Here is a 17,798-nt window from a genome sequence, read left to right on the forward strand (position 1 = left end):
ACCAGACCTGGAACCCAGGCCACCGCGGTGGGACGCTAGCGACTAACCGCTTGAGCTATGGCGCAGCCAACCATAAGCTATATAATGCTGCCACTGTTTCTTGTCAACTTAATTACATGGTGGAACATTATATTAACCTGAACTGCAGGCATGGACCCAAATTGCATCTTTGGGCCTGCTCTGAATTCTCTGAATGTAGTAAACTAACTGTTTTTCAAACCCTTCACATTTCAGCTCTTTGGTGCTTTGTAAGATCAACTGGATGCAATGTTTTCACACATGTTAAGTAACTTCAATCTCTCGCTACTTTTTCCATGAACTAAGACTTTCTTCCAGCAGCTCTGTTCCAGTTTTCTTCAGCATAATTCAACTACTTATAACCCAAATAATTCCCCTAACCCAGAGTAGCCACAGGCACTTTACAGGCATTACTGAGCTAATAAACACTAATACCGTATCTTAGCATCCTCTTGCACATCACTTATTTATTAGCTGTCTCATATGCAACTTGCTTTTTAAAACATTCGTAACAGCTACATATGACACAATAAGAGAAAGTACTCTTCCTCATGGGACACATGGACACATAGACAAGGACATATCCAAAAAATTGAACTTATGGATGGAAGCACAGCTGTATTATCAGCAATTTTAATGATACCTGAAGATGATGAACGTTTGCCAAAACATGTAGTGTGCACACATCAGTGATGTAGAAGAGATTTTAACGTTTAAAACTTTTAAAGGTTTTAAAAAGCAAGTTGCATGTGAGATGACTAATAACTAAGTAAGTAAAGCTATCCCTCTAACAGGCCGTGAAGGCCCATAGGGTTGTGAGACACTGAGGGTCCCATACTGTCTAGAAAATCGGCTCAAAGATGGAGGTAAGGTTATCAGCCTTACGCGCCCGCCACACTTTACTCCCCAGGAAAATTATTTAATTAATTCCTGGTACTCATTTCTGTTAGAGGCTGAGTAAACCCCAGGGCCTAGTGCGGCTGGAAGGAGTAGGTCAACTGAAAAAATCCAATGACCTCAATCGGCTCAAAGATGGAGGTAAGGTTATCAGCCTTACACGCCCGCCACACTTTACTCCCCAGGAAAATTATTTAATTAATTCCTGGTACTCATTTCTGTTAGAGGCTGAGTAAACCCCAGGGCCTAGTGCGGCTGGAAGGAGTAGGTCAACTGAAAAAATCCAATGACCTCAATCGGCTCAAAGATGGAGGCAAGGTTGTCAGCCTTACGCGCCCGCCACACTTTACTCCACAGGAAAATTATTTAATTAATCCCTGGTACTCATTTCTGTTAGAGGCTGAATAAACCCCAGGGCCTAGTGCGGCTGGAAGGATTAGGTCAACTGAAAAATCCAATGACCTCATCGGGACTTGAACCCACGACCTTCTGGCTTGTAGCATAGCCCCTCAACCAACTACGCTGCTGCACGCCCCTGATGACTAATAACTAACAGGTAATAAACACTGCGTTTCAACAGAGATCAAGTAAAAAATTAGTCATGTTAGTAGAAGGACACCTGTAAATTTAAAAACACTTGGAAGAAAGATTTTGAGAAAAACTCAACAGAGAAAAGTTTCCATCATAAAATACTGAATATGATATACAGCTGTTCTTAAGTAAGAGGCGGAGTAGTGGCTAGCAGTGTGAGGCATGGAAATATTATACAGAATTCTTACTTAGAATAGGCCACAGCTATCTGGGACTATGTGATACTTCAAACTAATTTTCATTATGCTATACTATTGCCAGAGTTTGGGATTATGTAGTAGTGATGACATGCATTTATTTTTCTGATGTAAGATGGCAGCACTTTGTTATGCTACATTTAGCCTTCAATTAACTGATCCTCTGGGCCTTTATTGCAATACATGATACAATACAATATCCATAACAACAGCAGATATACTAGACTAACTAATTTTGCTATATGGTTATATGAACAACTGAAAACAGTGAAGCGAATCACAAGACATTACAAAATACAAGTGTCAGCTTAAATTTATGTGTTAAAAATTTATCACAAGAATTTCATAACCTGATACGTTTTTCTGATCCAATATAACTTCAAGCTTACAAGATCAGGCCCACCAACAAATGCAAATATGAAGCCTTACCTGAGTAATAATGTAACTCCAATGCATTGTACGAAGATCTAAAGTATGAACATCTTGTGAAAACCTGTCAATCTGCTCTTCAAAACCACCAAACACAAACATGCAGTGGTTGATAATACATGCTGAGTGACCATCCCGAGCTCCTGGAATCATTCCAGTCACTTCTGGGCAACTCCACTGAAGTGTATCTACAGAAAGAAAAATGCATTCTGATAACTGAAATTGTGCCCTGGTGCAAAACTAATCACCATTCTATGACCAATTACAATAACTTACTTGTGTCAAAACAGAAGAGGACATTACAAGCTCCTATATCATTCCTACCACCCCACACAAAAATTTTATCCCCATATGATACAGCTGTATGGCCATATCTCTGAAAGGGAACACAACTTGACTGTGGGTCACTTTGTCTTGGCAAAGGAAGTGCAGTCCAGCGGAAATTTGACGTGTTGAGCACATGGACATCCATTGGTCGACGTTTGCTATAATTGTCTCCTGTACAGTACCCTCCAAAAGAATAAATTTTATCCTCCACCACGACAGCTGCATGATTCACTCGTCTTGGTCCTCCTTCTAAATGAACTGTCCAGTACATTGTAGTCCTGAAAGAAACAACCATAAATGAAACATGTCCTTCAGGTTCTTCTGTTCATACATAAGATGTGTAAAAGTATATACAAGGTCCCAGAACTTGAATTAACGCATAGCTACATTTGAATACAATAACAAATCACAATTTTAGATTTATTGATCACAGAGCTGTTTTAAATATGCCTACAGAAACTTCATTTGTCAAATTTAGTCTTTTCTACATTTGCTTTTGGGAAAGTTCATTAAAAATCCTACTAAAGAATAGGGAAATAGTTAATGTAAAAAGTATAGATTTCCTTGGGGTTATAACTGACACTAACCTGAGCTATCTTGTATCTTTATTTTCATTTCCATAGATCCTTACTGGCTACCAAATCCATCAGATATAGAACATATATAGAACACAAACAGAACATAGAACTATGAAGTACATATTTATAGAACCTTTAGTAGAATTAGCCATAACTTATTTATTATTAATAGACTATCTAAAATACTTGATATGAATGTAAGAAGACTGCTGTATTATGGTTTGATTTATCCCCTTCTGGCTATGGAATATGAATATTTACCCTTCAGAAAAATGGCTATAAGGTCCATGGCAGGGTTAAAACAACTGGAATCACGTACAGACAGGTTGAGGTAACTAAAGACATTAACAGTATACTCATATACATTCAAGAAACAGTCTTATATGTAAAAGAGAAGTGTGACTGTAAAGAGTACATACATATAACACAAAAAATAATGGCTATCACAGTTATGTACATAATTTTGAACTTTCATAACAGTAAACCATCAGCAGCACATTACTCTTCCATAAAAAATTGCCTAACATAAAATGAATTGGTAACAAGTTTAAAAAGTAACTGAAGGACTTACTTATTAAGGGATGCTATTATTCAACAGCTGATTATGAATTCTGTAATATTGGCTACTGATAAGACGATGTATATAATAAGCGACATTTTAATAAGTGTATACCATAATCATTAATGTATTTCGAAAATGATATTGTTGTTCCTGTCCTAAATCAATGTATTTTGATCTACAGGATAAAATAAAACTGAATGAATGAATATTAACATACTCTTATATCCACCAGTTTAGTATAGCAACATAAAGATGAGACATATGTAGTCAATATTACCACTCACTCGTTACAATTTCATTTTAAATCAATATATAAATAGAGACACATATCTGACTCAACACCATACATAACAGAACTCGTCCAGGCACGCAAACTAGGCCGCTTAAAATACGCCAATAGAAAATAACTTCACGGCCAAGAGCACGAAACACCTGCCACAAGCAACGAAGCCGATTTAGCGCGAAATGGAAGCTCTGTCTGGCAGAAACGCACGTTGATTAATAAGCGTCTCTTTGGTCAAAGATGCTCAATTACTACAGTTCATTACACTCGTGGTCATAAATTAAGGATAATGCTGACCCGTGTACAAACAAAACATTTGTGTGCATGTTTCGGCTTGAAATCGCGTTCCGGTACAGTAACAAACAGCTTGCTGTGACTGTGACCACTGCGACTGTCTAGAGCATCTAAAGGATCTAGAGGATCTAGAGTGTCTAGAGGTGCAAACCTCTCCTCCGAAGAATTCATTTTATAGGGTAGGGCAGGAGGTACTGGGGATGAATACTATGGAAGCGTCCTCTGAAGAATTATTTTTGTAGGGTAGGGCAAGAGGTACTCGGGATGAATACAATGAAAGCGTGGGACAGCACCCTCACCCGCCCTTAGTGTCCACAGATGGAGTAATGTTCAACAGATGGCGCTACAGTTTTATTTCATATTTTCTTGTTAACTGTCGCTGACTTAACTTGGCCTCAAGTTATTGACTTTCTGCGTGATCCCAAGGGCGGGTGAAGGTGGGGTCCACGCTTTCATAATCTCCATCCCCAGTACCTCCTGCCCTATACCATAAAATTAATTCTTCAGAGGATCGGTTTGCACAGCCCAACAAGGGAGATAATAAGAAACTAAGATACTACACTTTTGACTTCACTTCTTGGCTTTTCACGAGGTTTTAGTCTACAGATGGCGCTACAGTTATTTTAAATTTTCTTGTTAACTCTCACCGAATTTCTCAAGTGAATAACTTGAAGTGACCCCCTAAGGGTGGGAGGCTGCAGGCGGAGATTTTAATAAAAGCTTAGGCGAGTGTTTTAATGAGCGGCCGCAAAAATCTTCCCTCCCCTGGTCCCTCCCTCTTCACTTCTTGCTCTGCTGTTGGCTTTCTTCACTAATTTCTTCTTTTCATTTCTTTCACAAAAATCCTACTGGTTTTGAACCAGGGACCTTCTGAACACTAGGATGATGTCTTATCCCTAGACCACCAACACCACAGAAAGTTATTTTCTTTAATCTTCCTCTTATGTTACATCTTTTGTTATAATTACAGAAAATCTTACTAACTCCATTTGTATTTTATAAAATTTTCGTTGGTTCCGAACCTCGAAACTTCTCCACACTACGCCAGTGTCTTACCCATAGACCACCAACACCACAGAAAATTTATTTCTTCAATAATCCATAATCCCTTGTGGATTTTAATAAAAGCTTGTGCGGGTCTAGAGGGTCCAGAGTAAGGTGGCGAGAAGAAGTGTGCAGTTGATTTCGGACTTGCTAATGGTGATTGTGTGTCGGAAATGGCTCAACGAACACTTATTGATGATGTAATGAGGGGTAGGATAATAGGGCGATTAGAGGCTGGCCAAACACAGCAGGGCATGTCATGGGAGCTCCGTGTGCCAAAAAGTGTCATCTCACGATTATGACGATTCCACCAGTCAGGAAACGTGTCCCGGCGCTACAGCAGAGGACGTCCACAATGTACAATACCACGAGAAGACAGGTATCTCAGCATAAATGCCTGAAGACCCCGACGGAGTACTACAGGGGGCCTTGCTCGGGACCTTGCCGCTGCCACTAGAACAGTTGTTTCCATCACATTGTGTACAGACGACTCAACAGACATGGTTTATTAGGCCGGAGGCCTGCAATTTGCATTCCACTGACCAATGCCCACAGAGGAGCCCGTAACGCCTGGTGTAGGGAACACAATACATGGACAATGGAACAGTGGTCCCAGGTTCTCTTCACTGACGAGTCCGGGTATAGTCTCAACAGTGTTTCTAGTCATGTAATGATCTGGCTTGAACCAGGAACCAGATACCTACCCACTAACATCCTTGAAAGGGACCAGTATGGAGGTGGTGGTATTATGGTGTGGGGCGGCATTATCATGGGTTCATGTACACCCCTGCGCGTCTTCGACAGAGGAATTGTAACAGGTCAGGTGTACCGGGATGTCATTCTGCAATACTATGTCTGCCTTTTCAGGGGTGCAGTGGGTCCCACGTTCCTACTGATGGATGACAATGCACAATGCTCTCAGTCGATGTGTTGGTGCACATCTTCCACCTCGCATGACTCTTCAGGAACTCCGGTGGGCACTGGTGCAAGAATTGGAGGCCATACCCCAACAGCTGCTCGAAAACCTCATCCAGAGTATGCAAACCCGTTGTACTGCATGTGTCAATGTGCATGGTCATCACATACCATAATTCCATGGAGGTGGACCGTATTTGAAAAGCTAGTAATTTCTCACCTACGTAAAAAATTCCCAGCATTTATGAATCCTGAATATCCATTACTGACACCACAAGAGCTTGCCACTGGTGCTTGTTTTGGGCCAGATGAATCCAGTCCATACCTCCACCCTATTTCACCGAGATCAATGATGATACTGTCAAGTGTTAAGTGATTATAGATGGGGTTCGGATTGGTAATCCAATTTATTGCACATTTACAAATCGGAATTATAAGTACAATGCTGCACAAATCACTAAAACCCACATTAGTCTTCTGAGCTTGTTACCCCCCCCCCCCCAAGTCATTGCCTGGTTACTGTCTTCTACCAAGGGCTATTCATCACACCCTTACAATTTCGATAGCACAGTCAATCCTCGCTTCAGTCTTCTCGAATCCGTGACCAAGGGGTTTATTCTCTCCTAGACATGTATGTGTTTTGACAAAGGAGTCAATCTTTCTATACAGGCGCTACATTTGTTGCACCATCGTATCAGCAGGGCATGTACACACTGTCACGGACTCTGTGCATCTTTTGTTACTGCACTAAGTAACATTTATACAAGATATACAGAAAGTTTCTGTCAATGCAGATTTGTGGAGCCCTTACAACTCAAAAGTCAAAGTTATGTTACAACCAATGGTCAGTCAGGTAGTCTGTCTTGGTGTCAAGTTGCATCTGGGACCCAAGACAAGATTTTGTCACTCTCAAACAGTTGCAGATATATTAATGTTGGGTGCCTTTCTCTCGAGAGGATAGGTCTGTCTTTTACAATTGCGGCTGGTCTTCACCAGTACAGTCATATTTGTGGACATATCCACTATCCACGCATCAATCAAACCTGAAAATCACTTAAGTCTTGCTGGCCCTGCTACTGGCAGCTAAGAACTGCCAGTAGCATAGTTGGTTGAGGGGCTATGCTACAAGCCAGAAGGTCACGGGTTCAAGTCCTGATGAGGTTATTTGATTTTTTCAATTGACCTAACCCTACCAGCCGCACTAGGCCCTGGGGTTTACTCAGCCTCTAACAGAAATGAGTACCAGGAATTAATTTAACAATTTACCTGGGGAGTAAAGCGCAGCCGGCGCGTAAGGCTGACAACCTTACCGCCATCGTTGAGCCGATTGTCTAGATAGTGTAGGATCCTCAACGTCTCACAACCCTATGGGCCTTCACGGCCTGTTACAGGGATAGCTTTACTTTTTTTACCTATTTTCCTAAACCTTGGATGATCTGAAATGTTGATCAGAAAGGTCCAGAGAAGGGGAGTTATGTTATTTATCCACTGTCCCATTTTTGCCTGACTTTGCTTGGAGAGGCTTTTGGTATCTCAATGCTAGTTTATTGTGAATTGTAAAGTATCATTAATACATATTGCTGAAACAGATATAATGGGCTTACATATAAATCAGATGGGAAGCTATGACCAGTAACCGAGGATATAAGACCCACAGCAAATCCACAAAGCAAACAATCTGCACGTGGATAACTGGAGGTCTATTTTACAGGAAGGTAAATTTGCCCCAGTCCATCACTAGATAAGCACAATGCCATAAAGGCATATGGGGGAGTAGAGGTAGTATTCTAAATTTCATATTACACAGACCAAAATATGGTGACTGTATCTGTTAATTTTACACTTAAAATGAAAGAATAGGATTTTAAAATTACATGCCAAGATCTCTTGGTCCCATGTATTGTTTTCTAGCAACCTTTGTAGAGTGAATGCACGTTGCTTGGAAATTCGAAAAGTGAACATTTTAAATTAAAATTAAAAAAAAAAAAATACTAGGAGACCATGACTCTATGACTTCTACTTTATGGAACTCTGTATGCATCCTTCCATCCTTCCTTCCCCTCAGCACTACAGCAATCTGCCTCCATTCTTCTCTGATATTCTTCTTTCCTCCCCATCCTTTCACTTTCATTTTACAGAGATCATCATGCACATCCTCCAACCATCTCAGCTCCTTCACTGATGTCGATTTCCATTCAATCCATCCATCCAAGGCTGACTGTCTGGTTTCTGAACAATTTAGTTTTCATGGTCACACCCAACCCCCAACCTGGAGGACCAGTTTATCCCTCTTTGTCTGGCTCCTACCCTTTCACCTGTCTGGCATGGGTGACTCTACCAGTCACTACATTACCGCCAGCATAGCTCTCAGGAGCACTCACACCCACCACTACGATAAGGTGAAGACACCATTGGTGGTGTGGAACTTTGTATATAAATTATTAATTAACTACAGGGTACTGGTTAATATGTTTCTAATAAATGTTAGAAATTTAATAAACCATATATACATTTTATATATATAAAATTTTATAAACTTATTTTATATNACACGGTGCCAAATCCCAGAAGACTGCTTTCTTCTATTTATAATATATTGCTGATCTTTGTTCCTCATATTTTTTTATTTCCTCTTCCCACACACAAACTATTTCTTAACGTTTTTCCTTTTTCATCTTCAGTTTTAACTTATTTCTATTATCACAGAAGTCAAATATATAGAACCATCTACAACACAGATATGACGTGCATTCAAGAACCAAGTTCAGCTCATCTGTTTTTAGAAGAGTTTTTCCATTTAAACTTAGACATTCTGCTACATGCTATATTTTTTCCTTCATTTTTCTGAATGCTAGTGTTTACATACATGCATGCACTTATATGCTTGTCAGGGAGTGTGTGCGTGTGTATGTGTTAGAGCACTTAACTTCAGTACCACAGATGAGTATCTGAATTCCGTTATGATTCCACTACAAAAATTCTGGTGTGGAACCATAACCCCCCGCCTCCCAATGTACATTTTATGTGAAGGTCTTGTATCTAAGCAGTATTTACATACATAGAGATTTCAGCTTTGTCACATTTATTGTAAGTCCATGAATTTGGGCCACTGGTACTGTTGTCTTGAGTTGTTTCTTGTTCTTCAAAAATGCAATCATGAAGCAGGATGACTCAGATTACTTTCAGTTGTTACTACATTTAAGTTGGACCAGTGGAGGGCTCTTGTGAACATGGTAATGAACCTTCGGGTTCCATAAAATGCTGGGAAATTCTTGAGTAGCTGCAGAATTGGCAGCTCCTCCAGAAGGGCTCAGCTCCATGAGTGAGTGAGTAAGTAAGTAAGTAAGTACTACATTTAAGTTAAGCAGAAGGAATCTGTACCCAAAAACAAGTGCAGTCAGTTTCACAGCAGTGAGGGGTTCATATGTTATTTAAGTTCTGTATCAGCTGCAAATGTAATAAGATGAGAGGATGGTTTATGTACTCTGAACTGCAGAGGGCAGCTGATATCTAAACCAAGACATCAGCATACATGTCATACATGTTACCAACAAGACAACATGCAAAACAAATATGTTTATTGAGTTAAGTTCTGTAACAACACCTTCACTGTATATTATTGGAATGCATTGTATGATCAACACACTTTCCCAATTACAGGAGACATTTGTAACAGCTTACAATGAATCTGCCATTTAACCATAGGTAAGCAAGATTTGGGGGAAGGGAATAATGGAACCCATGATATTGTTTTCCAAATGGCAGTTCATGACTCACTTAAATCCACAACTTCAGTTATGCCAGTCTATATATTCTGTGTTACATTGTATATACATTTTATCAGAGCTGGAATACTTACTCATTTACAGATGGCAGTCGTTTCTGTTTTCACTTCCTTTCATCAACTACTGGTAGTCTGTATTGAACATTATTATTTTACTACCGAGATTACTCTAGATATGTCAATTATGATCACTTTGCTTTCTGCTATATGCCATTTTGCTAGTGTGAGCTATTCTGTATTCTGTATTGAGGGGGTGGGTTTCCCCATGCACTTAGACCGGTTACTGGTAGTGTGAGCTATCTGACAACACAAATTATCTGTTGTAACTTTGTGCATAACTTTAAAATGTGAATGCTCAACTTTGGTAATTATGTTATCTCTTCACTTTTAATCAATTTTGAAGTCATAAATGCAAACGATTTCTATATTGTAATAAATATATATGAATGTGTTTGTAGTACAGATATATAGACAACTATTTCTACTCCACAATGCAAGCCAGACCAAATAACAGACTTTGGAAAATCAACTGCTCACCTACTGCTATGTGAATCATAAAAGTTTAGATTGGAAAACATTACAGGTTCCAGAACTCCCCACACCAAGGTCTTCTTTATCCATGACATCTTAAATAACTCAAGGAAAAAGTGATCAGTTACTAAAAAGGGATTATGTTGATTTTCAGATAATATCATATCACTATGTTCTTCTCATCTTTCCTTTTATGACTTCAAATTTCAATGCAGTAGTACCCAACTAACAAGATCAAGGCACTACATTCCACGGTGTGAACGTGCTTGGATCTGGTTCAGGAAACTGAAAATTCAAATTCAAATGCACACAAATTATTTTCTCATATGAAGGAAACATTAAAGCAAGTGTGCATAAACAAATTCAGTATTGGGTAAGAATCCATAATTTATCACTCTTAATGGAAGAAACTTCTTTGGTCTATGCACTTATTACAGATGGTTTATTTCTGGTTTCACCAACATTGCGAAATGACTGACCAAACTCATTGAGGAGAAGCAAGCCTTCCAGAGGACTCCAGAAGTGGAGGCCTCCTTTCAAACAGCAAATGAGGTCCTCTGTACTACCACTATTATTGCTTACCTGCAGGTAAGAGAGAGGTTCATCATTGACATAGACACAAGAACTCTAGGGACTGGCAGAGTGCTGTCGCAAGTACAGAACGGACAAGAGTGAGTAATAGCATACTACAGTAGGACACTGAATAAAGCTGAGAGAAATTACTGCATCTCCCAGTGGTGACTACTGGCCATTGAGAGGATGCTGGAACATTTCCGTGAGTACCTCTACAGTTCCACATGCGTATGAATCACTCTGCGTTCACCTGGCTCATAAGTTTTAAGAACCTTGAAAGATGAACTGTTCACGGGATTCAACACCTAAAGAGTACAATTTCACTTCTGAGTATTGTCAAGGCCAAGAACACAATAATGCTGATGCCCTTTCAAGATAACCATGCCAAGAAGAGTGTACCCAATGCCACAAAGATGAGGCACTGGCAGATGTCAAGCAGGTATGGCACATGGTTGGAATCCAACTGGTCTGAGAAAAGAACAATCCCAGCTAGCCTAGTGTTTGGAAATGAACTCCAACTGCCCTGTGACCTGCTGTTTGGGGCACCCCTCTGATAAGGAATGCCCCACAATTGATCTTGTGAAAAATTGAGTGGACTAGCTACACCACATTCACAATTATGCCCCTCAACATCTGAAGCTGGCCAGTGACCGGTTGAAAATTCATTATGGCAGAATGGCCAACTGCACAGGCCACCATGAAGGTGATAACATGTGGCTCTATCGGTCTACCTGCAAGAAAGAAAAGTCACCCAAGCCAACCATGTGGTGTACAGGATCCAGCAGAACCATAGATCTAGGATGATGCTGGTACAGTTTGACTGGCTCCCATCTTATCAGGAAACTGCTTGTGATAAGAGCGGACTTAAGGCACGAGCAGCGGAGCAGCTGGAGTGTAATCATCATGAGAACAAAGCCACAGGGAAGGAAGGTGAGGCTGATCACAGACATCACAAAGACAGCCCTCAGAAAAGAAGATATTGTGGTAGGCCTGTAGGTTATTCAGGATGAACAACCTTAAGGAGGGAGCACGGTGGCATAGTTGCTGAAGGCAGATTTGTGAAGCCAGCAGAGGCAGCCGTTGCTAGGGAATGGCTCTACAAACAACGGCTGTTGCTAGGCAATGTCTCAGTAGCGATCAGGTGGTCACCCCAACAGACGCGAATGCAGCAATTACATAATAGCGGGAAGCAGTGTTCTCTATGTGGTCCATGCTGAGATTGTATAAACAGGACCAATTACCTGTTGCAGTCAGTTAAAGAACAGCAGTAGTTCAGTTGTTATGAGCTGCTGCTGTTAGAAGCTGGTAACTGAGGCCAGGGACATATCAGGAACTTAAAGGAAGGGGAACATCCACTGTTGGAAGCCCCTTCCAAGCAATGGCAGTGAAGACATGACAGTGGATCATAGTGTGTGTGCAATAGTGAAATGTAAAGTGTAGTCATGCACTATAAAAAAGGAGTCCAATAAATTCAGTCATCAATTCAAGCACAGTCTATAGTCACTCTATCACGTGACAATATATTTCTTGGTTTTGAAGTCAGGATTCTTATGAAACGCTGTTCTTCTGAAAATTAGGAAGGAGCCAGATAGCAAATCCTCAGTGCGTTGCATTATGTATTTACCTTATCAGTGATCTCATCCTCACAAGCCATCCGGATACGAGCTGCTGTAGCTGGGGCATCAAGTTTAAATGTTCCCTTCAGTCCTCTCTCTGCTCTGGCATCTGTGATGGCTTCTTTGATTGCAAAGAAGACTGAAGAAGCCAGAAACAGTGGTGGTTCACCAACAGCCTAAATAAAGCAAGAATGAAAAAAATGGTGTACAGATATTTTAAAGCATGATCTTTGATACCTTGTATACCTCACTGGCCTTGATATTAATTTTCTACACATAGAAATCTCATTGCAGGGATAATGACAATTCTTAATGGTATCTATATTTTACACCACATACCAATACTCTGTATGGTGAACTGATGTTGAGAGAATCTTTAAAGTCAGATTTGAGCTTTATATGAAGTACATGTTAAATTAGACCAGTATAAATCAATATGCCAGATAAAGTCTGGCATAAACCCACACAGCAGATATAATCACCATCATTCATTATCGTTGGAATGAAGCATAAGAGTTTGACCTCCACTGTATGTGTTCAGTTCTTGTGTTTTATACACTATTCATGAGAAGGAAAAAATGAAAAGCTAATTCTGGGAAGATTATCAGAAAATTATGGAACAAATATGTAGAACATCCTTTTGTCTGGAGACCATACCCTCAATGAACAGACTTCAGCAGCATTTATGTATTACTTATCTCTCATAGTGGTTTCTTTACTTTTCCAGCAAATGGACTACATACTTACCTAACTGACTCAGTCACTCACTGACTAAACAACTAACTTACTTACTAACTAACCAACTGACCAACCGATGGACTGATGGACCAACAGACCGACAAAATAAAAAGAAAAAACTAAACTAAACTAAGAAAGTAACCATAAGTAAAGCTGTCCCTGTACCAGGCCATCGAGACCAATAGGGTTGTGAGATGTTGAGGGTCCAACAGTATCTAGACAATCAGCTCAAAGATGGCGGTACAAAATCTTCTATTGGGCAAGATCCTGAGCTGGTTTAATCAAGTTCATATCCTCATAATCCATTTCCCTAATATTTATTCATGAAACAACCACTGAAGGAAAACAATTTTCTCTTCCTGTTACTGACACAGCAATCAAGGGAACCGATTTTTGTACCATGCCCAATTTGAGAGATTATAGTGTATTTGTTTCTCTATAGATAGATGAGCTTAAGGATCTAGAGCAAAGTGATGCATTAGACATCATGATATGACAAGGTTCCTCACTGTTTAATATCATCCATTTTCAATTAAATTCACTTTCTATTTTTGTCATATAAATTTTTATCTGCATTTTGTTTTCAAATATTTGCAAATTATTACAAAATTTAATAAAATCAAATAAGGACAACATAAAGAAAGCCCTACAACTTCTCATTTCTCAGCATCTTTCAGACTGAATACATACCTTGGAGGAATATACAGCATGCTTATTTGGTGCCCCTTTCAGTAATGAAACATTAAATTCTGTGGGTATGTCTGCAAAGCCTGGTATCTTGTAAACACCAGGTCCTCGTGCATAGATTGTGCCAGTAGGTGAGTACACCATTTCTTCCAGTGTGAAGAGACCATATCCTTGCATGAATCCTCCTTCTATCTGGCCCACATCAATGGCTGGGTTCAGGCTGTCTCCAAGGTCCATCACAATATCAGTCCTTAGTACCTGCAGTCATATATGTAACACATCTGCACCTCAAACTGTGGTGGAACTGTTTTATTTGTTTTCTAGATTTCTTAGCAATGCTGTGTCAGATTGACTAAGATGTACAGCATAATGTGGATGCAGAAATAACGATTATGAAACAATAAATTTGAAATCATTTTGGAAAGGACCAGTTAATGTAATACTCCAACTTTACTCAAAGGGACTGAAGAAAACTACAAGTCCTCAGCAAGAACAGCAGGTATCTTTAAACAAATAAAAGAAAGGTAATAAAGAGCGCAAGAAACAAGCAAATGCAGAAAGAAACAAAGAAACAGAGAAAGAAAGACAGCAAGGGAATAAAAAAGAATGAAAGAAAGAAAAAAGGGAAGGAACTTGTAAAAACCCTACACAACAAAAAAAGAACCTTATATTTTATTATCATTTTTATATATTCTTTATTTACTTCATACTATCTTCTTTAACATGATATAAGTATGGCAGTGAATGAGATAAGAATGAATATAATGGATCAGTGTAATTGTGAACACTAAGGTCTTTAACCTCTTAAGTTACAGGGGAACCCCCCCCAACAGTTTCCCATTTCAGATGCTTTTCTGCCCAAGACTTTCAAATTATTTGGTCTCATATATTTCCCCATAAGAATCTTAAGTACATTTGACACAATAGAACTTATCTGGTATCTATATATATTGGCTTATCTTGCAACCATGCAACATTTATCACTTGGAGAATAGGGTACTTAAACCTACTGCTACTATGGAGCTAGTGTCCAGATTTTAACTTGGAGGTAACTGTATTTATATTGAAAACATTGTTCAGAAAACACTCTCTTTCCCACACAAGATAAAATTTCTTGGTCCCTTAGAAAACTTCTTAAGCATGCTCAACTATATTGTGATATATATTACTAGGAAACGACCGTGAAACAAACAATGAGACACCAGCCATTGCTAAGCAACAGCTTCATAAATACACAACAGTACTGGACTCGCTCTTAGACAGTGGCTCATGCACAACAATTTAGGTACTGTTGGAAGTGGTGTTTTCTATGTGGTCCGTTCCGAGGCTATACCATGTGACCAGCTAAGTTCAATTCAGTTAGTGCAGCGAGTTGGATGGTGAGTGAGTTGAGTTAGAGGAATACTGTGGTTCAGTCCTTGTGAGCTGTTGCTATTAGAAACTGCTATCTGAGACAGGGATAGTTCAGGAACCCAGAGTAAGGGAAGCGTCTGCCACTGGAAGCCATTACCAGACAACTTGTATTACTGAATGACGTGTCCAAGTGTTGCTAGTGGGGTGGGACTAAGTCCCTTGTACTGCAGCCACTTCTGGCCTATTGTACCAGCTCCAGATGATAGGTGAGGGTGATTGTGGAGCAATTGGTGGAATGAAGATTGGCAGGGGAAACCGACATACTTTGAGAAAACCTGCCCCAGCGCCACTTTGTCCACCACAAATCCCACTTGACCAGATGCAGGATCGAACCTGGGCTGCCACGGTGGGAAGCCAGTAACTAACTGCTTGAGCTATGGTGTGGGCATGTCCAAGTGTTACTACGTAGCAAAACGGAGGAAATAAAATATAATACAATACAATACAACAACTGGTGGAGACAGCAAACTGAGAAGACTTAGTGCACACTCTAGTAAACTGAATGGTGTGAATTAGTAACAGTGATATAGTTGTAGTTATGTTCTATAAGAGCTCAATAAATCCTATTGCTAATCGAAACTTTGTCTATAGACAGTCTACCATGTGACAATATGATACTTTATCTTACACATGCTGCAACCTTATCTAATAAAACTTATAAAGACAAATCGTGATATACTTTGTGGCCAGCTGTAAAATTACCTGATGATCACCAGTCAGGCAGTCTATCTCCACTTCTGAACATGCTGCACCATACGTGAAGTATTTGAAAGGCTTGCCTTCATTTTTTGATATGTCATATCCAATGCCTGGTGTTCTGAAAAAGATTAACTGAGAATCAATGTTTATCCTAGTTGTTAAACTAAACAGTACAGTGAGATTTGTATAAATTGTAATATGGAACACATAACATACTGCTCTTGTTCGAAAATTTCACTATTCCTACAAAACAAAGTGAAAACTAACGAAAATTACTATTAATAAATGGGAACAGTCCATCATGGAAATGGAAAAAGGGAAGGTAATAGAAATGTATGGGGGTACGCAGTAGCGTAGTTGGTTGAGGCACTATGCTACAAGCTGGAAGGTAGCAGGTTTGAGTCCTGATGCAGTGGATTTTTTCAACTGACCTAATCCTTCCAGCCACACTATGGCCCTGGGGTTGACTCACCTTCCGACAGAAATGAGTAGCAGAAATCTTCCTGGGGAGTAAAGGGTGGCCAGTGCATAAGGCTGACAGACTTACTGCCATCTGTGAGCTGATTGCCTAGAAAATGTGGAAGCCTCAACGTCTCACAACCCTATGGGTCTTCATGTCCTTTTACAGGGATAGCTTTACCTTTTTAATAGACATTTATATTTCAATATATATTTTTCTCTGTTTATGTAATTATCTTTATTGTGTTTAGTAACATTTATATCTGAAGGAACCTTCCTGTCTGAAATGGAAGAGAATGAAGCCTGATAGAGTTCAAAATATAAAAACAATATTCTAACAGAATAAAAAAATAAATAGTGGAGGAAACAGAGAAGGAAAGAAGACCAAAGCAGAGAGAGAGAGAGAGAGAAAGGCAAAAGGAAGAAAATTTAAAAGAAAGAAACTGTGGGAACATCCCACATTATCACGCATTTTCTGCAACGCACACTCTTCACATCACTTTGCACCATCACGCGCGCTAACCAATCAAATTGCTCCAAACATTCGCATTTATACTGCGCTCGCTGCTAGCCCTGCATCTACATCATCACGCGCGCTAGCCAATCAGCGCCCTGCAAATTCTTCCTCCTCAATTTCAAGTTTCGCTCTGCCCACCAAGCAGTGTATAAAAAGGAGCAGCCTGAAACAGGCGGCATCAGTTTGACTTCAGTCTACAATCAAGCCACACTCAAGCAACATCAGCCAGCAGGCTTCATCTCCAGCGCTCGGTCTACAGAGGCATCGGCAGGCTGCACCAGGCATGACTGCCTCGGCCCTCTGGCTCTCTCACACCCGACTCACTGGGGCACCTCGTCTGGACTCGCCGGTGGTCGTGTCCCTGTCCGACCCACTGGGCATCTGGCGTAGTCACTGCCTCATCACTCCTACGACCGCGCTCAATGACCAGCCTTTCACCAGCAGCCGCCGCGCTGCGATCAAGCAACCTCCACCATCTGCCGCACCGCGATCAAGCAATGGCCACACTGCGGCCAGTCCACTCACTGCAACTAACCTCTCTCCCTACCGGCGCGCGCCACGCTACCTCACCGGTCAAGCATCTCAGCAACCACGGTCCTTTTCAGGACCAACAAACTGTTCCGAAGAAGTGGGTTGTCATTGGAGT

At 40.3% G+C, this 17,798-nt stretch overlaps 2 protein-coding genes across 3 annotated transcripts in view; both read right to left on the reverse strand.

Moving 5' to 3' along the window:
- The window catches only part of LOC111862078 (kelch domain-containing protein 3), a 15,779-nt gene extending 11,541 nt beyond the window's left edge, over window positions 1–4,238 (reverse strand). The window contains exons 1-3 of one of the 2 annotated variants that reach the window (XM_023847168.2): window positions 3,884–4,238; window positions 2,409–2,737; window positions 2,133–2,320 (exon numbers count right to left, since the gene is read on the reverse strand). In XM_023847168.2, the coding sequence (XP_023702936.1) occupies window positions 2,133–2,320; window positions 2,409–2,730 (510 nt within the window). In that variant the 5' untranslated portion in view covers window positions 2,731–2,737; window positions 3,884–4,238. Of the gene's footprint in view, window positions 1–2,132; window positions 2,321–2,408; window positions 2,738–3,816 lie in introns of both variants that reach the window. The other variant, XM_023847167.2, reaches the window with a different exon arrangement.
- A 5,458-nt stretch (window positions 4,239–9,696) lies between these two features.
- The window catches only part of LOC111862067 (xanthine dehydrogenase), a 59,975-nt gene continuing 51,873 nt past the window's right edge, over window positions 9,697–17,798 (reverse strand). Inside the window, exons 25-28 of the mRNA XM_023847142.2 lie at window positions 16,180–16,294; window positions 14,068–14,322; window positions 12,648–12,815; window positions 9,697–10,735 (exon numbers count right to left, since the gene is read on the reverse strand). Coding sequence (XP_023702910.1) covers window positions 10,685–10,735; window positions 12,648–12,815; window positions 14,068–14,322; window positions 16,180–16,294 — 589 coding nt within the window. The 3' untranslated portion in view covers window positions 9,697–10,684. The remainder of the gene's footprint in view (window positions 10,736–12,647; window positions 12,816–14,067; window positions 14,323–16,179; window positions 16,295–17,798) is intronic.

This window comes from Cryptotermes secundus, unplaced genomic scaffold (assembly GCF_002891405.2).
Source record: "Cryptotermes secundus unplaced genomic scaffold, Csec_1.0 scaffold400, whole genome shotgun sequence".
Classification (NCBI taxonomy): Eukaryota; Metazoa; Arthropoda; class Insecta; order Blattodea; family Kalotermitidae; genus Cryptotermes; species Cryptotermes secundus.